Source organism: Hordeum vulgare, chromosome 7H, assembly GCF_904849725.1.
Source record: "Hordeum vulgare subsp. vulgare chromosome 7H, MorexV3_pseudomolecules_assembly, whole genome shotgun sequence".
NCBI classification, from domain to species: domain Eukaryota; kingdom Viridiplantae; phylum Streptophyta; class Magnoliopsida; order Poales; family Poaceae; genus Hordeum; species Hordeum vulgare.
Genome location: NC_058524.1, coordinates 47,591,834 through 47,615,147, shown reverse-complemented (window position 1 = coordinate 47,615,147; position 23,314 = coordinate 47,591,834). Strand labels below are relative to the sequence as shown.

Sequence of the window (23,314 nt, the reverse complement as noted above, 5' to 3'; positions counted from 1 at the left end):
AATCGCTACGAGTACGACTCCATCAACCGCGTTCTAGCAACGCTTCCGCTTAGCGATCTTCAAAGGTATGAAGATGCTCTTACCCCTCTCTCGTTGCTGGTCTCTCCATAGGAAGATCTGAATATGCGTAGGAAAATTTTGAATTTATGCTACGTTCCCCAACAGGTATCGTCTTAGGACACAAAATCTCTGAAAGAGGCATTGAAGTTGATAAGGCTAAGGTTGATGCAATTGAGAAAATGCCTTGCCCCACAGATATCAGAGGTATACGAAGTTTCCTAGGTCATGCTGGTTTCTATAGAAGGTTCATTAAAGACTTCTCTAAGATTTCTAGGCCTCTTACCAACCTCTTGCAGAAGGATGTTCCTTTTGTTTTTGATGAGGATTGTGAGGAAGCCTTTGAAATACTTAAGAAGGCCTTGATAACCGCACCTATTGTTCAACCACCTGACTGGAACTTTCCCTTTGAAATCATGCGTGACGCTAGTGATTATGTTGTTGGTGCTGTTCTAGGACAAAGAGTTGACAAGAAGTTGAATGTCATTCACTACGCTAGTAAAACTCTAGACATTGCCCAAAGAAACTATGCCACTACGGAGAAGGAATTTTTAGCAGCCGTGTTTGCATGTGAAAAGTTCAGATCTTACATAGTTGACTCCAAAGTCACTCTTCACTCTGATCATGCTGCTATTAAGTACCTTATGGAGAAGAAGGACGCTAAGCCTAGGCTGATCAGATGGGTTCTCCTGCTACAGGAATTTGATTTGCACGTCGTTGACCGAACGGGTGCTACCAACCCTGTAGCACATAACTTTTCTAGGCTAGAGAATGTCCTTGATGACCCACTACCTATTGATGACAACTTTCCTGATGAGCAATTAAATGTCATCCGCACTTCACATAGTGCACCGTGGTATGCCGATTATGCAAACTATATCGTAGCCAAATACATACCACCCAGTTTCACCTATCAACAAAAGAAGAAATTCTTCTTTGATTTGAGACACTACTTTTGGAATGATCCTCACCTTTATAAGGAAGGAGTAGATGGTGTTATTAGACGTTGTGTGCATGAACATGAACAGGGACAGATCCTGCAGAAGTGTCATTCCGAAGCCTACGGAGGACACCATGCTGGAGATAGAACTGCCCATAAGGTATTGCAATCAGGTTTTTATTGGCCCACTCTCTTCAACGATGCCCGTAAGTTTGTCTTGTCTTGTGACGAATGCCAAAGGATAGGGAACATCAGTAAGCGTCAGGAGATGCCTATGAACTATTCACTTGTCATTGAACCATTTGATGTCTGGGGCTTTGATTATATGGGACCCTTCCTGAGTTCCAATGGGTACACTCACATCTTAGTTGTTGTGGATTACGTTATTAAGTGGGTAGAAGCTATCCCCACTAAAAATGCTGATCACCACACCGCTATTAAGATGCTTAAAGAAGTCATATTCCCAAGATTTGGAGTCCCTAGATACTTGATGACTGATGGCGGTTCCCACTTCATTCATGGTGTTTTCCGCAAGATGCTAGCTAAGTATGATGTGAACCATAGAGTCGCATCTCCTTATCATCCTCAGTCTAGTGGTCAAGTGGAGTTGAGTAATAGGGAGATCAAGTTGATCTTACAAAAGACCGTCAATAGATCTCGAAAGAACTGGTCTAGCAAACTTGACGATGCACTATGGGCTTATAGGACTGCTTATAAGAATCCCATGGGCATGCCATAGTCTAAAATGGTTTATGGTAAGGCCTGCCATTTACCTCTTGAGCTGGAACACAAAGCTTATTGGGCAATCAAAGAGCTCAACTTTGATTTCAAACTTGTCGGCGAGAAGCGGTTGTTTGATATTAGCTCGTTAGATGAATGGAGAGCCCAGGCATATGAGAATGCCAGGTTGTTCAAGGAAAAGGTTAAGATATGGCGCGACAAACGAATAAAGAAACGAGAGTTCAATGTAGGTGATTATGTCTTGCTATACAATTCTCGTTTGAGATTCTTTGCAGGCAACCTTCTCTCTAAATGGGAAGGTCCCTATGTTGTCGAGGAAGTATATCGTTCCGGTGCCATCAAAATCAATAACACGGAAGGAAATTTTCCTAGAGTGGTAAATGGGCAAAGAATCAAGCATTACATCTCCGGTACTCCCATAAATGTTGAGACCAATATCATCAATGTCATAACTCCAGAGGAGTACATAAGAGATGTTTATCAGCCTGTTTCAGACCTTGAAAACAAAGATGTATCTGTTTCGGCAAGAAATTGGACTCCAATACTTTTCCAATAGGAAATTTCTTCCGTTTTGGGATTTTTGGAAAAATAGAAAAATGAGAAGTAGTCCGGAGAGGGAACGAGGCAACCACAAGGGCCCACTCCACCACCACCCCCCTGGTGGTGGTGGGCAAGCTTGTGGGCACCTCGTGTGCCTCCTGGACTCCGTTTTCTTGCGGAGGACTCCTTCTGGCCCAGAAAAAAATCAATATATAGTCGCCCAAAGGTTTTGATCTCCGTATCGCGCAGTTTTCCTCTGTTTTCTTTCCAACTTGTTTCTGCCACAGATCTAGATCATCATGACCTCCCCAAACGCTCCTAAGGACAAGATCTTCGAGAAGGTCATCAATCCCTACCTCATGGAAGTGCGGAAACACCCTCAATCTATCAAGTTGAGCGAGGGGATGTTGCACGTCCGTGATGTTGAGGGGCCTAAGAAGACCGGAAGCATGGAGACGAGGCTCGAAGCAATGGAGCAACAAGTCTTCAAGTGCCAAGGGATGGTGGAGCGTGGACTCAACGCCAACCACACGATGATCACGGAGTTCACTAGCAATCACAAGATGGATGCCATTGATATTGGGAAACACCTCTCCAGGCTCTACGATAGGGTTGACCAACTTCAGGGCTAGATCTATGACCGGCAGAATCAAAACTGTGAGTATGAGTACAGATTTAAATCAATAAGGTTGGCTGCAGATTTGAGGATTCCGGCGACTCGTTCATCCTGCCATGATGGAGCACCTATGCCTTGGAAGACGGAGGATCATACCGCTCCAACAACACCACCATCACCACCAAAGGAAGACAACTAAGCATTGGTATGGGCAATCCCCTTGGCTTCTGCCAAGCTTGGGGGAGTTGCCCTCGTATCGTATCACCTTTATATCTTTTGATTTTACCTTTGTTTTAGTTCTTTCCTTTTCAGTTTTTATTTCTTCCTTTAGAGGAATAAGTCTTTAGTTTTTAGTTTGAGTCTTTTGCTTTTGTCTCTCCCCTGTTGTATTCGAGCTTATGAGTTATTATCCCGCTCCAACAACACCACCATCACCACCAAAGGAAGACAACTAAGCATTGGTATGGGCAATCCCCTTGGCTTCTGCCAAGCTTGGGGGAGTTGCCCTCGTATCGTATCACCTTTATATCTTTTTCTTTTACCTTTGTTTTAGTTCTTTCCTTTTCAGTTTTTATTTCTTCCTTTAGAGGAATAAGTCTTTAGTTTTTAGTTTGAGTCTTTTGCTTTTGTCTCTCCCCTGTTGTATTCGAGCTTACGAGCTATATAATAAAGAGTGTCTTAGTCTAGGGCTTTGATTTGTGCCATGATCAAAATTATGAAAAGAACGATAGCATGAAAGATCATGAGACAATCTTATGGAAAGTGATAACTTCACTTGTGACACGTATGATGATTGAAACTTGTTGAGAATAAATCAACATAGACCTCAGTCATTGTTGCAATTAATAAGAAGTAATAAGGAAAGAGAGGTTCACATATAAATATATCATCTTAGACACTTTTTACAATTGTGAGCACTCACCAAACTATTACATGCCTAGGAGTAGATGTTGGACAAGGAAGACAACATAATGAACTGTGTTTGCTTGGTTCCAAACAATGTTATATGATTAGAGATCCCTTAGCATGTGACGATTGCTTCCACCTCATATTAGCCAAAACTCCCGCACCAAGTAGAGATACTACTTGTGTATCCATAAACCTCCAACCCAGTTTTGCCATGAGAGTCCGCCATACCTACCTATGGATTGAATAAGATCCTTCAAGTAAGTTGTCATCGGTGCAAGCAATAAAACTTGCTCTCTAATATGTATGATCTATTAGTGTGTGGAAAATAAGCTTTGTACGAACCTGTGATGAGGAAGACATAAAAGCGACAGACTGCATAATAAAGTTCTTTGTCACATGAGGCAATATAAAGTGACGTTCCTCCGCACTAAGAGGACACGCATACAAACCTCAAAAGCGCATGACAACCTCTTCTTCCCTCTGCGAAGGGCCTATCTTGTACCTTTACTTTTTACCCTTGTAAGAGCCATGGTAATCATCACCAATTCCCTTTTTACCTTTGTCTTGGCTACCGTCACATGCTTGGGAAAGATCTATATTCATATATCAACTTGGAGTTGAGTACTCATGCTTTATTGTTGTTGACTTTACCATTGAGGTAAACCGTTGGGAGGCAAAACTATAAGCCCCTATCTTCCTCTGTGTCCAGCTGAAACTTTGAAACCATGAGTACCATGTGAGTTGTAACAATTGTGGAAAACAAAAGAGATGATTGAGTATGTGGGTTTGCCTTACAAGCTCTTATTTGACTCTTTCTGATGTTGTGATAAATTGCAGTTGCTTCAATGACTATGGACTATTGTTGGTTACTTCTCGGTAAGGTTTTTGCTTCATGCTTTGCTTTGTGAAGGAATTGTTACTTTCCCATAAGAATCTTTATGATATATTGTTGTTCTATGTGTGATCATGATGCCCTCATGTCCGTATTATGTTTTATCGACACCTTTGTCCCTTAACATGTGGACATGTTTATGGAACTTGGTTTTCGCTTGAGGACAAGCGAGGTCTAAGCTTGGGGGAGTTGATACGTCCATTTTGCATCATGCTTTCATGTTGATATTTATTGCTTTTTGGGTTGTTATATTACTTGTGGTACCATATTTATGCCTTTTCTCTCTTATTTTGCAAGGATTATTTGAAGAGGGAGAATTCAGGCAGCTGGAATTCTGAACTGGAAAAGGAGCAAATCCTAGTCCACTATTCTACACATCACCAAATGCCCTAAAAATTTATGTGGATTTTTTCTGGAATATATTAAAAATACAGGGCGAAAGAACTACCGGAGGGGGGCCACCAGGGCTCCACAAGCCCCCACTCCGCCACCACCCCCCTGGTGGCGGTGGGCAAGCTTGTGGGCTGCCTGAAGGCCCACTAGCCCCCCTCTTTTGCTATATGAAGCGTCCTGGTCTGGAAAAAATCAAGAGAGAGCTTTTTCGTGGTTTTGCCACCGCCACGAGGCGGAACTTGAGCAGATTCAATCTAGAGCTCCGGCACGACGATCCTCCCGGGGAAATTTCCCTCCCGGAGAGGGGAATCGTCGCCATCGTCATCACCCACACTCCTCTCGTCGGAGGGGAGGCATCTTCATCAACACCATCTCCTCTCCAATCCCTAGTTCATCTCTTGTAACCAATCTTCGTCTCGCAACTCCGATTGGTACTTGTAAGGTTGCTAGTAGTGTTGATTACTCTTTGTAGTTGATGCTAGTTGGATTACTTGGTGGAAGAGTTTATGTTCAGATCCTTGATGCTATTCATTACACCTATGGTCATGATTATGATTATGTCTTGTGAGTAGTTACTTTTGTTCCTCAGCACATGGGATAAGTCATGTTAATAATAGTCATGTGAATTTGATATTCGTTCGGTATTTTGATATGTTGTATGTTGTTTTTCCTCTAGTGGTGTTATGTGAACGTCGACTACATAACACTTCACCATATTTGGGCCTAGAGGAAGGCATTGGGAAGTAGTAAGTAGATGATGGGTTGCTGGAGTGACAGAAGCTTAAACCCTAGTCTATGCGTTGCTTCGTGAGGGGCTGATTTGGATCCACTAGTTTAATGCTATGGTTAGACTTTGTCTTAATTCTTCTTTTGTAGTTGCGGATGCTTGTGAGAGAGGTTAATCATAAGTGGGATGCTTGTCCAAGTAAGTGCAGTACCCAAGCGTCGGTCCACCCACATATAAAACTATCAAAGTAACGAACGCGGATCATATGAACATGATGAAACTAGCATGATAGAAATTCCCGTGTGTCCTCGGGAGCGTTTTTCCTTCTATAATACTTTGTTCAGGCTTGTCCCTTGCTACAAAAGGGATTGGGCCACTTGTTGCACTGTTGCTACTACTTATTACTTGTTACTCTTTGCTTGCTACGTTTCACCTCGCTACATAATCACTTGTTACCGCTACTTTCAGTACTTGCAGTTATTACCTTGCTGAAATCCGTTTATCAGAGCCTTCTGCTCCTCGTTGGGTTCGACACTCTTACTTATCGAAAGGACTACGATTGACCCCCTATACTTGTGGGTGATTAGGCTCCTACGCCGGAGATGGATCGAGCATCTCCTATGGTGGCTAGGTGGGGAATGGGCTCGGGGAGGGGCGACCATGGCGGCAATGGCACGCGGTCGAGCTCATCGGCCGCGGCCTTCACGAGGAGAGGGAGAAGAGGGCTGGTGGCTCACCTCGGGGGAGAAGAGGCCCGCGCAGAGATACGATGCCGGGGAGGAGGACGGCGGGCGTCGGCGATGGCGACAGCGAGGCGGGCGTCGGGGCAGCCTGGCGGCGTCGAGCTCATCGTCGCGTCGTGTGGTGCGCAGGTGAGAGTGAGGAGGAAGAAAACGAAACTGGCGATGGTGGGGGTTGGAAAAATTGAAGTCCCGCTTATATAGGATGGGCTTTAGCCCCGGTTCGTGGGAAGAACCGGGACTAAAGACCACCCTTTAGTCTCGGTTCTTCCCATGCCCCGGGGCTAAAGGTAGTATTCGGCAGGCGAGGAGGCGAGAAGGCGAGGGACTAGACCCGGGACTAAAGGGGGGGGGTCTTTAGTCCCGGTTCTAGCCACGACCCAGGGCTAAATCCCTCGGCTGGCTGCTTGATATGTTTAGTCCCACCTCGCCGAGCGAGGGGCGCTCGCACTGGTTTATAAGCCCCGTCGCAGCAACTGCATTGAGCTCCTCTCTAAAGCACGCATATGGGCCTATTTGTCCTCTCGTTGCCTATTGGGCCTATTGGGCTCGCGGGCCTGCATCCTGGCCCACCTGTCGGGTAGGGTTTCTAGTCGTATGCACGCCGTGATGGCCCAATAGGCGGCATTTTTTTACTTTAATATTTTTTCTCTCTTTTTTTTGTTTTCTATTTAAGATTTTGGCAAAGGGATTTCATTATTTAAACTTATTTGAACTCCAGACTTTTTGTGTGTTCAAAATGCACCATGCAAAGGCACATCACAAATTTTCAACAATTTCTCAATTCATTTGATATTTTTCGTGCATTTACTTATTTTTTTGAGCTAGTTGACCCTGAAATTGAAAAGCACTACAAATGAACTCTGAAAATGTTGAAAGTTGGCATGGTATCATCATTTCACCCACATAGCATCTGATAAAAAGTTGAGAGAGTTACGACAAAAACTGAATGCACTTCGTGTACAAAACGAAGAATCTCTATCGAAGTATCACGGTTTCGAACAATAACTCATCTGTTACAAAGGGATTTCATTTTTTTGAACTTATTTGATTTCCATACTTTTTGTGTGTTCAAAATGCACCATTCAAAGGCACATCACAAATTTTCAACAATTTTTGACTTTACTTGATATTTTTCGTGCATTTACTTTTTTTTTTGAGCTAGTTGACCCTGAAATTGAAAAACACTACAAATGAACTCTGAAAATGTTGAAAGTTGGCATGGTATCATCGTTTCACCCACATAGCATGTGATAAAAAGTTGAGAGGGTTACGACAAAAACGGGATGCACTTCGTGTACAAAACGGACAATCTCTCTCGAAGTATCACAGTTTCGAACGATAACTCATGTGTTACAAAGGGATTTCATTTTTTTGAACTTATTTGAATTCCATACTTTTTGTTTGTGCAAAATGCACCATTCAGAGGCACATCACAATTTTTCAACAATTTCTGACTTCATTTGATATTTTTCGTGCATTTACTTATTTTTTTTGAGCTAGTTCACCCTGAAATTGAAAAGCACTACAAATGAACTTTGAAAATGTTGAAAGTTTGCATGGTATCATCATTTCACCCACATAGCATATGATAAAAAGTTGAGAGGATTACGACAGAAACTGGATGCACTTCATGTACAAAACGGACAATATCTCTCGAAGTATCACGGTTTCGAACGATAACTCATCTGTTACAAAGGGATTTCATTTTTTTGAACTTATTTGAATTCCAAACTTTTTGTGTGTTCAAAATGCACCATTCAAAGGCACATCACAAATTTTCAACAATTTCTGACTTCATTGGATATTTTTCGTGCATTTACTTATTTTTTTTGAGCTAGTTGACCGTGAAAATGAAAAGCTCTACAAATAAACTATGAAAATGTTGAAAGTTAGCATGGTATCATCATTTCACCCACATAGCATGTGATAAAAGGTTGAAAGGGTTACGACAAAAACGGGATGCATTTCGTGTACAAAATGGACAATCTCTCTCCAAGTTTAATACATTAGTACACAACACATAAAGTTTAATACATCAGTACGCATCACATAAAGTTTAATACATTAGTACACATCACATAAAGTTTAATACATTACATAGATTTATATTTCGATCCCTTGCCCATGATCGTTTTGGCCGTAACCATGGAGCATCTTCATTATTTAACGGGATGCTTGGGTCAATTCTCACTATGAAGGGCGGAATTTCATCAAACTTATTATAATCTGCTCACATGTCTGTCTAGCCCTCGATCCCCACGATGTTTCTTTTCCCTGAAAGAACTATGTGACGCTTTGGCTCATCGTCTGATGTATTCATTTGCTTATTTTTTTCGGTCTGGAGGACATGTCTTTCACGTAGAAAACCTGAGCCATATCATTGGCTAGGACGAATGGCTCGTCTCTATAACCAAGATTCTTGAGATCAACTGTTGTCATTCCGTATAACTGGTCTACCTTTACCCCTTCTCCATTCATGTTCACCCAACTACATCGAAACAAAGGGACCTTCAAAGTAGGTCCGTAGTCAAGTTCCCATATATCCTCTATGTAACCATAGTATGTGTCCTTTTCCCATTATCGTCTGTCGCATCATAGCGGACACCACTGTTTTGGTTGGTGCTCTTTTTATCTTGGGCGGTCGTGTGAAAAGTATTCACGTTTATCTCGTACCCTTGGAAATGTAATACAGTCGAAGAAGGTGACGCGGCCAAAAAGTAGAGTTGATCTCCAATAGTGTTGTCATTCATGAGACGTGCTCGCAACCAACTGTCGAAAGTATCCATGTGTTTTTCTTCAATCCGGGAGATAGCCTTCCCCGGGAACTTGGAGCGTACAAAATTCTTGTGCTCCTCGATATACGAAGCCACGAAGGTGGGACTTTTTAGAACTGTGTAGTGTGCTTGAGTGAAAGAATGTCCGTCCCTACATATCACTGCTTTCTTTCCTAGTGTGCCTTTTCCACTCAGTCTCCCCTCATGCCGCGATTCAGGAATACCAATCGGCTTAAGGTCAGGAAGAAAGTTTACACAGAACCCAATGACCTCCTCTATTCCATAGCCCTTGGAGATGCTTCCTTATGGCCTAGCACGGTTATGAACATATTTCTTTAAGACTCCCATGAACCTCTCGAAGGGGAACATATTGTGTAGAAATACAGGACCGAGAATGGAAATCTCGTCGACTAGGTGAACCAGGAGATGCATCATAATATTGAAGAAGGACGGGGGGAACACCAACTCAAAACTGACAAGACATTGGACCACATCCTTTTGTAGCCTTTCCAGACGTTCTCGATCGATTACCTTCTGAGATATTGCATTGAGGAATGCACATAGCTTCACAATGGGTAACCAAACATTTTCCGGTAGAAGCCCCCTCAATGCAACCGGAAGCAACTACGTCATAATCACGCGGCAATCATGATACTTCGGGTTCTAGAATATTTTTTTCTGCCATATTTATTATTCCCTTTATATTAGACGAGAAGCCAACGGGGACCTTCATACTGCTCACACATTCAAAAAACATTTCCTTCTCTACTTTGCTAAGAGCGTGGCTGCTTGAGTATTGACGCCCTATATCACTCTTCTTGTCGTATGGGTCTTTCATACATTGATGCTCCTCTCGTGCTTTTGTTGTATCTTTTGTCTTCCCATACATGCCCAGGAAGCCTAACAGGTTCACGCAAAGATTCTTCGTCACGTGCATCACGTCGATTGAAGACCGGACCTCTAGGTGTTTCCAATAGGGTAGCTCCCAAAATAAAGATTTCTTTTTCCACATGGGCACGTGTCCGGTAACGTCGTCTTTCGGAACAGATTGACCACCAGGACCCTTTCCAGAGATTACTATTTGATCCAAATCCTTCACCATAGCCAATAACTCATCACCAGTAGGGAGGTTAGGCTTCTTCCGGCGATCTGCCTCACCGTTGAAATGCTTGCCTTTCTTTCTTACGGGATGACTGGTCGGAAGAAATTGACAAAACCCCAGGTAGACAACCTTCTTAGATTTTTTTTCAAATATGTACCTTTAGTCTTATCTAAACAGTGTGTGCATGCATTGTATCCCTTGTTTGACTGTCCTAAAATGTTACTAAGAGCAGACCAATCATTGATGGTTACGAACAACAATGCTCGTAGGTCAAATTCCTGCTGTTTGTGCTCATCCCACACACGTACACCTGGTTTGGCCCACAACTGCAAAAGTTCATCAATTAATGGCCTTAGGTACACATCAATGTCATTGTCGGGTTGCTTCGGTCCTTGGATGAGCAGTGGCATCATAATGAACTTCCGCTTCATGCACAACCAAGGAGGAAGGTTGTAGATACATAGAGTCACGGGCCAGGTGCTGTGACTGCAGCTCTGCTCCCCAAAAGGATTCATGCCGTCTGTACTTAGACCAAGCCATAAGTTCCTTGGGTCATCTACAAAGTCCGGCCACTCCCTCTCGATTTTCCTCCACTGCGACCCATCTGCGAGGTGTCTCAACTTTTTCCCGTCTTTCTTACGCTCGTCTTTGTGCCATCGCATCAACTTGGCATGCTAATTGTTTCTGAACAAACGTTTCAACCGTGGTATTATAGGAGCATACCACATAACCTTAGCAGGAACCTTCTTCCTAGGGGGCTCGTCATCGCCCTCGACATCACCAGGGTCATCCTGCCTGATCTTGTACCGACTTGCAGTGCATACCGGGCATTTATCCATATTCTCGTACTTTTCACCGTGGTACAGGATGCAGTCATTAATGCATGCATGTGTCTTCTGCACATCTAATCCAAGAGGGCAGATAGCCTTCTTTGCTTCGTACGTAGTCTCGGGCAATTCGTTATCCTTTGGAAGCTTCGGCTTCAATATTTCCAATGACTTCTCAAATCCCTTGTCAGATAAACCAGTTTCTGCCTTCCATTTCAACAGTTCCAGTGTGGTACCGAGCTTTGTGATGCCATCTTTGCAATTTGGGTACAACAACTTTTTATGATCCTTTAGCATGGCCTCCAACTTCAGCTTCTCCTTTTCTGTATCGCATTCTCTCTTTGCATCGAAAATGACCCGACCAAGACTATCAGCGGGCTCATCTGATGCTGGTTGTTCTTCACCTCCTTCTTCTTCATTGTCTTCCATTGTAGTATCACCGTGTTCTTCAGTGAACATATCAGAGTTGTCATCATCCTCTTGTTCTTCATTGTCTTTCATCGTAACCCCTCTTTCTCCGTGCATGGTCCAACAATAATATGTGGGCATGAAACCACTCTGAAGAAAGTGGAGATGAATGACTTTCGAGCTAGAGTACTCCTTCACGTTTCGACAACCAACACATGGGCAAGGCATAAAATTATCCACTTTGTTTGCCTCAGCCACATCGATAAATTTATGCAGGCCTGCAACAAATCCGGAACCGCGTCGTTTGCCGTAATCCATCACTTCCGTGCATTGATCTGACATCATACATGAATAGTGAAATGACCACCGTACATTGAAACATGCAATATTTTTGTATCAATTACACATGAAGAAGGTTGCTAACCTCAGTCGAGGATACCATTTCGTGTGAACTTTAGTGTGACTCGAGCATTAGTTAGTCCTGGTTCGTAATGTACTCCGAAGTGCCGATCACCGTACATCCATTAGCGGTTCATCTCTATTATGAAATTAAGTATATCAAAAAACCATTGCAGAACATCATGAATAAAGAAATGACCAAATTAATACAAGTTCATCATCACATTAAAACCAAAGCTGAGTAGTGATTGATACGTCCATTTTGCATCATGCTTTCATGTTGATATTTATCGCTTTTTGGGTTGTTATTTCACTTCACGGTACAATACTTATGCCTTTTCTCTCTTATTTTGCAAGGTTTACATGAAGAGGGAAAATGTCGGCAGCTGGAATTCTGGCCTGAAAAGGGAGCAAGTTTGAGATGCCTACTCTGCGCAACTCCACAAGCCGTGAAAATCAACGTGGATTTTTTTTGGGATTTATAAAAAATACTGGGCCGAAGAAGTGCCACAGGGGCGCAGGCAGGTGGCCACAGGCCTGCTAGGCGCGGCCACCCCCTAGTCGCGCCTAGGGGGCTTGTGGGCTCCCTGCTGGCCCACTGTCCCCCCTCTTTTGCTACAAGAAGGGTTTCGGTCTGGAAAAAATCAGGAGGAGGCTTTTCGGAGGATTCGCCGCCGCCACGAGGCGGAACTTGAGCATAACCAATCTAGAGCTCCGGCAGGACGATCCTGCAGGGGAAACTTCCCTCCCGGAGGGGGAAATCGTCGCCATCGTCATCACCAACACTCCTCTCATCGGAGGGGACTCATCACCATCAACATCTTCATCAGCACCATCTCATCTCCAAACCCTAGTTCATCACTTGTAACCAATCTCCGTCTCGCGACTCCGATTGGTACTTGTAAGGTTGCTAGTAGTGTTAATTACTCTTTGTAGTTGATGCTAGTTACTTGGTGGAAGAGTTTATGTTCAGATCCTTGATGCTACTCATTACCTCTCTAGTCATGAATATGATTATTCTTTGTGAGTAGTTACTTTTGTTCGTGAGGACATGGATAAGTCATGCTATAAGTAGTCATGTGAATTTGGTATTCGTTCGATATTTTGATGTGTTGTATGTTGTTTTTCCTCTAGTGGTGTTATGTGAACGTCGACTACATAACACTTCACCATTATTTGGGTCTAGAGGAAGGCATTGGGAAGTAGTAAGTAGATGATGGGTTGCTAGAGTGACAGAAGCTTAAACCCTAGTTTATGTGTTGCTTTGTAAGGGGCTGATTTGGATCCACTAGTTTAATGCTATGGTTAGACTTTCTCTTAATTCTTCTTTCGTAGTTGCGGATGCTTGCAAGAGGGGTTAATCATAAGTGGGATGCTTGTCCAAATAAGGGCAGTACCCAAGCGCCGGTCCACCCACATATCAAACTATCAAAGTAACGAACGCGAATCATATGAACATGATGAAAACTAGCATGACAGAAATTCTCGTGTGTCCTCGGGAGTGTTTTTCCTCCTATAAGGCTTTATCCATGCTTGTCCCTTGCTACAAAAGGGATTGGGCCACTTTGCTACACCATTGCTATTTTTGTTACTTGCTACGAATCATCTCACCACACAACCACTTGTTACCGATAATTTCAGTGCTTGCAGATATTACCTTGCTGAAAACCACTTGTCAGATCCTTCTGCTCCTCGTTGAGTTCGACACTCTTACTAATCGAAACGACTACGATAGATCCCCTATACTTGTGGGTCATCAGTGATCAAACGTTATTATTGCAAAAATAAATACATAAAGTTCTCTTATAAAACAACATACAACTATGTAAAACATTTAAATGCAACAACAAATGCGATCAAAATCGCAATTAAGGTAACAATTGACCCAACAACATAATGATACCAAGCTTCTTTATCAATGGCATATTTTCTAAAATCCCTAATCTTCAAGCGCATTGCATCCATCTTCAAGCGCATTGCATCCATCTTCAACAACATCGCATCGATCTTCATCTTGCGATCATCGATGACATCGTCGACATGCAACTCAAGTTCCATATTCTTGTCCTCCATTATTTTCAATTTTTCCTTCAAGTATTTGTTTTCTTTTTCAACCAAATTTAACTTCTCGAGAAGAATATCTATGTGGGTTGGAATTTCCGGTTCACATACCTCCTAGATTAAAAAATATATATCACGTTGGTCGTCATAATTGTCATAAACAATAAATAAAACAAATAGTTATAAAAGATAATATATACCACATGGGAATCATAGACGGGACGAGGACCGACGGAGGCGGATACCAAAACCATCGTACTATATAATAACAAAAAATAATGAAAGTAAGTAATTTATACAAGTATGTATCTAAATCATACAAGTAAGAATTTTTTTCTTAAAAAAAGACAAGAACGAGAGGCTCACCATGGTGGTGCTCACGACGAGATCGGCGTGGGGCGATCGATAACGGTGAGGACGGGCACGGGACGGCACCCTACACATGCGCAGACTCTAAGAAGTTAATTTGAGCATTTTAAATGAGCTAAACTAGCAGTGACAGATGAAAGGATGAAGTAGCTAACCTTTTAAAACACTTGTGGAGTTGGTGCACGGCCAAACCTAGACAAATATTGAGGAAAATGAAGTTTGGAGGTCGAGTTTGAAGAGGAGAAAGCTTAACTAGTATGGCTCGGGCATTTCATCGAACACGTCAAGTGCATGAACTAGACTCGCAAGGGTGGCATGGCATGGGCACACTTCAGCCAAAAAAGAGAGGAGAGTGTGGGCAGGGGCGACGGTATATATAGGCAGAACTTTAGTCCCGTTTTTTTTCTAAAACCGGGATCTACCCATTAGCCCGGTTCGTGTCATAAATCGGGACTAATGCTCCGCGGCACTCCACGTGGGAGTCGCTGGATTTTTAGTCCCGGATTTTCCCCCGAACCGGGACTAGTGAGGTGAACCGAACTGGGACCAATGCCCCCGACAAACCGAACTGGGACCAATGCCCCCGACAAACCGAACTGGGAAGTTATATTTGGTTTGTTTTTTCTTTTTGGACAAAAAATTTAGTTGTAAAAACACCAGGACCGAAGTGCTTTATGCCACACCTATGACACTTATCATTTGGGTTCTTTTTAGAATGTGGTTAAGCAAATTGCAAACATGAAAATAAACTGATTTGAAGATGGGATTGTCATGCAAAGCCTAAAATAGCGGGTTTCATCAACACTCTTGTCAGGAACTCATTTGATAGGGTTTATGTTATCAAAAGGGGAAAGCGGAGTATTGTAGATCGCCTCTAGCGGCTAGGGTTACAACCCGGTTACAAAACATGATCCCGAATGAAGTAGAAATTGGGCTTTATAGAGCTATCACACTTAGGGAGCAGTTGAAAAGCAAATCAAAAAAGAAAAAGTCGTTGTCGGACTTGAACAACAGCCTAATAAACGTCCAATCCTTGATCAAGGTTGAGAGCAAGAATGCGCGCAAACCGGTATCTTGCTTGCAGAGCCGTCGGATGCGAGATGCACGTCGTCCACCTCATGAGAGACGCGGGAACTGTAAAAGTGTCAACAATCTTCAGATAGTTCAACAAGTTCCTGACAGTGTTAAAAAAAAGGTTCCTGGCAACTCCTGAACAGTAGTGCCTGTTGGAGAACACTCTTGTTCAGTACACTACACTTCAATCCAAGCACAGGTACCTGAACATCTCATATGTTGCTGCATCTTGATCGTGTTAGCCTAAAATCAAAGCAATAATCGATGCAACCATGTAATGTGACAGCAGCTACAAAAGTTATAAACTCTTCACGTGGACAGCTCAACAACTGACCAAACCTTGATTTTTTCAGAGAAAGAAACTGCCGTACATGAGGTACATCCATCCACCTCTGACAAGGCTAGGGGCAAATGATGCTTTATGCTAATCAGAAATATAGTACCCCTCAATTCTACAACGTGGTGGCAATAGATTTTTTTTTTAAGTCGAACCTCCTAAATTTTGATCATACGTAGAGAAAAATACCTATATTTAGAATACCAAATGCATATCACGAAATACATCATGCCTTAGAACATCTACAGCCGGCCCATCAAATCCGACCCCTGAAACATCGAAGGACGCATCCTGACGCATCCGCGGACACTGACTGGTCATGTCTTAAATATTGTATTCTACATTCGGATACCTCAAATTAGAAACCTCAAATCCATATTATTACATGTAACGTAAACCTAATACTAAGCGGAGCTCGTCCGGCTCCGTTGTGCCCATGTCTGACGGCTGGCTGCGTCCCTCATAGTGTCGGTCCGGTCGTCGACGAGGTAAAGTAGGACATGGGACACTAGCCAGCTCACGGGAGTCGAGCTCCCGCCGTCTCTCATGTCCTACTCTTCCTCGTCTGAGCCCGTAACCCAAACGATGCCAGACGACGTGAAGTTGATGACGGATCCTTCCTCGGAGGAGCCGACGTCCACCACGACGCGGTTGCGGTGTACGCACCTGTGCAGCATACAGGGCGCCAGAGAGTGTGACTCCGCCTCTCCAACATCCGTCGCCATGAGGGCCTCTGCCGCATCTCGTGCCCGCTGCCTCGCCCGGCGGGCACGCCGCGTCATGACATTGTCCGAGGCCAGCCATGCTTCGTGCTCGGCGCGCCAACGGAGGGGTTGCGCTTCCGTCAAAGCGTTCGGACGTCAGACAGATCGCACCGCCTCCGATGAGGCAGTAATGCCGGATCCAAGCACCGGTTGTGCGGAAGCAATGGATTTCCGGCGTTGCGAGTCCGAGCGTTGCCGTCGTGCGGCCGCCTCCGAGGAGTAGCGGAGCGCAAGCCGACGGCCATCTCCTCCTCGGGACTGCGTGAGACGAGTACGTGGTCGACAGATCTGGAGGTGAAGGACTCGAATCCACTGTCCGCCATGTCGGATGTGAGCTTGGGTGGCAGATGGGAGTGGAGGGGAGTGGAGTGAAGTGGCTAGGGTTTGGTCCGGCGAACGGATGGGGACAAATATATCTAGGGTAGATGCACGCCAGCGCCCGGGCTCCCGCATATCCGCCCCATATTTGGGCTGGAAATGAGAATGTTGGTCAGCCTGGGCTTTTGAGGCCGATTTAAGAGGCCCGTCTAGGTTGATTTTTTTGTGACCGGACAGTGATCGGGCGGCCTATCCGAACGTTTGAAGAGGGTTTGAGGTGTCTGGCTGTAGATGCTCTTAGGTATTTATATTATACTTTGTTCTGATTTACTAGTCTTCATTTTATTTTGGATTAAAATTTGACAATATATTTGACTAGCAAAATGATAATGCATGTCATAAAAAATTACATAGTTGATTGCATATTTGAATGTAGTTTCCAACGATATTATTTTTGCTACGCATAACAACATATATTTTATTAGTTAAAATCATGATCAAAATAGAACCTAAAATACGAGATGGATTACTAAGGCCATGTTTGGAACCACAATAGATTATCATAATCTGGATTATGAAGATGGATTATATAATCTGATTTATAAAAATAATCTTGGTGGACATGTTTGGAAGCCAAATTATATAAACTGTAATCCAGGTTTTACATTGCATAATGACCTGTTTATCCTCTCTTTTTTTTAAAAAAAAGGAGGCTGACGGTGGTAGGAATGTAATTACGTCCAACTTTACAAGGGTAATGGGTCATTACCAATCCATAATCTGATTTTAACTGGTGTAGAGTAGATTATGAGTTTTTAATAACCTATTCATTTAGTTTTTATAATCTACACCATAATCTGTCCTGTTTGGAGGTAGAATAGATTATAAAAATTAAATTATATAATCTGAATGGTTCTAACCGGGCCTAAACCGGGAGAGAGGTATTGTAGATATGGATAGTTTATCCAAACACCTTTTCTCACTAACTACATGCCACATAATCAAATTTGTCTTGAAATGTGTTATGTTACTACTCCCTCCGTCCAAAAATACTTATCGTACAAATGAATATAAATGGATGTTTCTAAAGCTAAAATACATCTAGATACATCAATTCCTATGACAAATATTTTCGGACTTGCTAAGTTACTCCGGCAAGTCTAAAAAAGTTGGGACATTTACATATTTCCTTCTAATTTCGGCCCAACCTCATCTTTATCCTTAAATAAAAACAGTGCTCAACTATACCACTCTTTCATTAAATGTGTTTATAGAAATACCCTTCCGTACATTTTCGGTCCAGTCAAAGGCCTTTGATCGTTAAGTACGCGCATTTAACGATCAAAGGCCTTTGATTGGACGGAAAATGTATGAAAAGGTATTTCTATAAGTGCACTTAACGGAAGAGGAGCAAAGTTAAGCACTGTTTTTATTTAGGAACAAAGATGAGGTCAGGCTAAAATTATGAAGGAAATGGAGTTGGTCCAAAAAAGTTGTACCATCTCATTAGTAAGTCAACACTACCCGGTCTAAATGAATAGTACCGTCCAAAACAAGTAGAGGTACCTTAACATATGCATGCAATGTTATACTCCCTCTATTCTTAAATATATGTTTCTTAAGAGATTTTGTTTTGGACTACATACAAAGAAAAATAAATATACCTATTATTTTTTGAAAAGGAGGTTAAACCTCGACCTCTGCATCAATTGATGTATGGAGTCATCTTTATTAATTATTCCATAAAGGTCTAACAAAAACATACATTAAACCACTCGAAGCCATCACTCATACCTACAAACTCGATAATGTGGAATGTTCTCACTCCCCATATCTAAAATCTGTGTTGTCGCCAATCCATCTATATAACATATCGGGACCAACAACCGGTGCAGCAGACCTAAAGCGCACACCACATGCACACCTTAGAAGCCGTCATTATCATCGGCTCACTCAACCATCTTCAGGAGAGAGATCCGCATCATCCTTGCTACTCCGAACATCCGTCGACACCACCATGGCACCTAACGGCGTCACCGCCCTGCGCTCATCCGTCTAAATGCAAAGATTCTGAAAGAACTGTCGTGTGTAGCACCTGCCAACCAGGCATGACTCAGCGTAGCACGTGTTGCCCAGGCATGACTTGACAGCTCCACCAAAGCTCAGTGCAAGATGAAGCCGCTCCACCTCCTACCTCTGTCATCCAGTGCTGCTCCACAAACAGTGCTCCCAAGAGAGAAACGACACCACAGTACCGCCATCGTTCAATCTGAAAGACCAGATCTTAGAGTTTCTCCCGAAGTAGTGCCCACCACCTACAACCGTTAAGGACCCACACAGTGTCCACCACCACTCAGCCCTCAAGCTGACGCCTTCACGAAGGTCACGACGTCGAGGACGCCTTCGCCGCCCACCGAAGTTAGGGTTTTCACCTGAGAGTCGGGGAGGTGGGAGGTGGAGGATCAGACGTAAACCGAAGTCTCTAAGAAGAACAACGGCACCCTTGAACATCGTCGTCGGCGCGGCCGGCCGAGGCCGACCAAGAGATTTCCCCCAATCTAGATCTCCTCCACCAGCTTCACCCGCAGCCACGCTGACACCGCCACGAGCCCGCAGGAGAGAAGAACACCTATCGAGGGCCAGAGGATAGCGACCGGATCAGGCATCGCCGGCCGCGAGAGCAGCCACGCTAGGCCCTGGTCCACCGAAGATCCGTCGGCCTCCAGGACAGACCACCGGCACCACGAGCCCATGATGTAGTTGCCATGCATCCGGCCAAGTTGGAGAATCACATCGCCATCCGATCTCGGACATGCCCAAATGCAGCCCTAACGGCACACCTCCGACGCAGCGGATGCCACGCAACCGGTAGCTGCCGCACACGCTCCTCGAGCGAACGCCACGCTCAGCCACCAGTCGCTGGAGTCCCGTGGCACCAACACGCCTCCGGATCCGCTGCCCAACAGAGCCCAAAGGCTTTCACGAGAGGAAGCACCGTCGCCATCATCGGCTGTGCAGGCTTCGCCCGACGGTGTCCTTCGGCGGTGGCGATAGAAGGGGAGGAAGAAGGCCCGACGACGCTAGGGTTGAAGGCAGTGCCCGAGTCTCCCAAGGCCAAGGCGACGCGGGGCTCTTTTCTAAAAAAAATGAATCTATACTTTAAAGTATGTCTATGTACATCCGTATATAATTTGTAGTGAAATATTTTAGAAGACTTATACTCCCTTCGTTCATAAATATAAGGGTCTGTTTGGTTTCAATAAGTCAGGTGACTTAAAACCAGTGACTTATAAGTCACGCCTGTTTGGTTGTCATCTGACTTATAAAATCACCTGACCACACAAAAGGTGGTGGGACCTACGCAAAAATGGGTGACTTATAAGTTTTAAGTTGGGGTAAAGCAACTTATGACTTATAAGTTAGGGTGACTTATAAGTTGGGTCTGTTTGACAAAATAAGTCACTTTTTGCACTTTTCAACTTATAAGTTGGTGACTTATTTGAAACCAAACAGGCCCTAAGTCGTTAGCAAAATAAATAAGTCTATACCCTGAAGTATGTTTATATACATTCGCATGTGCCTCTAAAACCTTAAAAAGACACAGTGGGTATTTAGGAGCGGAGGAAGTACATCCTAGTGTGTTGACAAAAAGTTGGTTAAGCAAATGTAAATACACAACAAGTTAATGTCAGAGAATGGGATTATCGTACGGAGCCTAAAATAATGGGTTCCACCAACACTGTTGCTCAATCCAAGCTCAACTCAAGTACCTCATGGTACGTACTCGTGTGCTGTTACATCTGATATTATGTTAACTAAGATCGAAGCAATAATTTAGGTGACCATGTGATTCAACATCTGCCAACAAGTCATAAACCCTTGACATGAACAGCTCAACAACCGAACAAAACCTTGACTCTTCCAGAGGAGGAAGAAACTTCTCCTTCCAAACTTTGGCATTTGAGGAAGCCTTTGTCATTCAGCGATCGACTCCCAGACGACCACATGCATCATCATGCGTGCCAGTCAGTCATCCACTAGTAGAATAAATTGTCAGCAAATATCTGCGCAACAGAAGCTTGTCTCTATCGACGAACTATTCACGAACCTCTGTGCATCTGCGTCAGGAGATGGAAATCTTCAACCCAATGGAGTAAAATTCGGTCAAATTTATTGTGCTTTGCCATGTTTCGTTCAACGGATCCAACGAAGGCGACGCATTTGGACATGTTTTCCAAGCAGGGAGGAGAACGGAATGGAACATTCCGATTTGCACAACTGGATGATCATCGGCGGCGGCGGGCGGCCGCCATTGTCGCACGCAGCGCAACGCAAGCAAACAGCAGGAAATCGTCTTGTAGGAGTAATATCAATCATCTGTCTGGACAAGTCTTTATACTAGTACGAATTGCGAAACGACAATTCCGGAGAAGATGGACATATGTAGAGTACAGTAGGCAATCAAGAAAGCAAAAATGGGGGAGATTAATTGATTCTTGTTGTTGGCATCTATGGCGGAGCGGCGGCGGGGATGGGTCCGTTCACTTGGCGCGGCGGCAGAGGGTGATGCCGTCGCCGACGGGGAGCTGGCAGATCTCGACGCGCTGGTCGGCGGCGAGGGCCTTGTTGAGGTCGAGGACGAAGTCGCGGTAGTAGCGGATGTACTTGCGCATGGGGGCGTCGGCGGGGAGCACGACGGAGCCGTTCCAGAGGGTGTTGTCGTAGCCGAGGAGGCCGCCGACCTTGACGAGCTTCATGAGGCGCTCGTGGTAGTTGAGGTAGTTGTCCTTGTCGGCGTCCACGAAGACGAAGTCGAAGGTGCCGTGGTTGGCCTCGTCCTCGAGGAGGGCGTCCAGGACGGGGAGCGCCGGGCCCTCGCGGAAGTCGATCTTGTGCGCCACGCCGGCCTTCTCGATGCACGGCAGCCCCAGCTCGTAGTTCTCGCGGTTGATGTCCATGGCCAAGATCTGCAGTTTCCATTCGGATTGTCTTCAGTTTCTTGCTGAACTGGGAGCGGCAGATCTGGGAATGGGGTGAGGAGCTTACGGTGCCGTCGTCGGGGATGGCGAGCGCGGTGGCGAGCAGGGAGTAGCCCGTGTAGACGCCGATCTCCATGGTCTTCTTGGCGCCGATGAGCTTGAGCAGCATGTTGAGGAACTGGCCCTCGTCCGCCGACGTCGTCATCAGGTTCCTGCACGCACAAACGGGATCAGATCAGATCAGAAGAGATGACACCAGATCCAGGCAAGCCGAGATGGACGAACACAAACCATGGGTGGTTGGCGGTGATCTCGCGGAGCTCCTTCATGCACTCGTGCTCGCGCGGGTACACGCTCGTCTCCAGGATGTACTGCGCAAGGATTAGACCAAACCATATCAGAAACCGCAAGATCTAGGCAGCTCGCCGGAGACGGATCGAGCGAAAGAAGCGTTTTTTTGTGTGTGCAAGTAGTAGTAAGTATACCTGGTAGAGGGCGTCGCTCTGGAGCAGGCTCTTGTGTCCGACCTCGGAGTGGCGCGTGACCTGCTCGCCGCCGGTGCTGGCGGCAGCGGAACCGTTGGCGGCCTGGTCCTTGGGCACCGCGGCCGTGGCGTCGGCTGCCGTGGTCGCCATTGCTGGAGTTTAGTTCGAGGTAAGGAAGGAAGGAGACGGGATCTGGGCTGTGCTGGGCTGCGGGTGGTGCTTGTGGAGGTGGTTGGCTGATCGGATTGACGAGCTTGCCGGGAAGAGACCTGGGTTATATAGCGCTGGAGCGCGCGCGGACGGCAGCGGTGTGGACGGCGGGAGGAGCCGGGCCGGGTAGGAGGAAGGAAGGGGGGAGGAGGGGGTGGAACAGTCGTGCGGTCGGAGCGGAGCGGTCGGTAGGATCACGGAGTTGGGTTGGTGAGCGCTGTACTGTGGATGGTGGGACAGAGACCGGTGGCATCCACCGGGCTCGGCTCGCTCAGGGCTGAGCAACTCCAAGGCAGACTCCAAATCTCCGTAAAACACGTCGGCTTATAATCTGTTTGTACGTATCGTCGACGTACTTTTCTTTTTTTTGGCTCTACAATCAAACGGACACGCCCACGTCCTCTCGTCGTTCACCTCCAACCCGTGTGTGTCGGCCTTTCAACCACCTCCCACCGTCTCCATTTAGAGCAACTAACAACTCCAATGGAACGATTCATTTCGTCCGTCGTCCTATGTTTGGATCGATGCTGACAAAAAGATGATCCAACGCGTCGACTCATTATCAAAACGCATCCGTTTCGCATCCGTGTTGATTCAGTTTCGAACTAAATTTGGGATTGAAATGCTTTGACGCAAGCGGACGCTCCCC

At 45.0% G+C, this 23,314-nt stretch overlaps 1 protein-coding gene across 1 annotated transcript; it reads right to left on the bottom strand.

Annotated features, from left to right (window-relative positions):
• Nucleotides 1-21,333: 21,333 nt before the first annotated feature.
• Nucleotides 21,334-22,940, bottom strand: LOC123410229 (caffeoyl-CoA O-methyltransferase 1). The gene is made up of 4 exons (XM_045103137.1): nucleotides 22,456-22,940; nucleotides 22,262-22,341; nucleotides 22,038-22,182; nucleotides 21,334-21,958 (listed from the first exon to the last, which is right to left on the bottom strand). The coding sequence occupies exons 1-4, from the start codon at nucleotides 22,603-22,605 to the stop codon at nucleotides 21,533-21,535; spliced, it is 801 nt and encodes a 266-aa protein (XP_044959072.1). The 5' UTR covers nucleotides 22,606-22,940; the 3' UTR covers nucleotides 21,334-21,532.
• Between the last annotated feature and the right edge of the window lie 374 nt (nucleotides 22,941-23,314).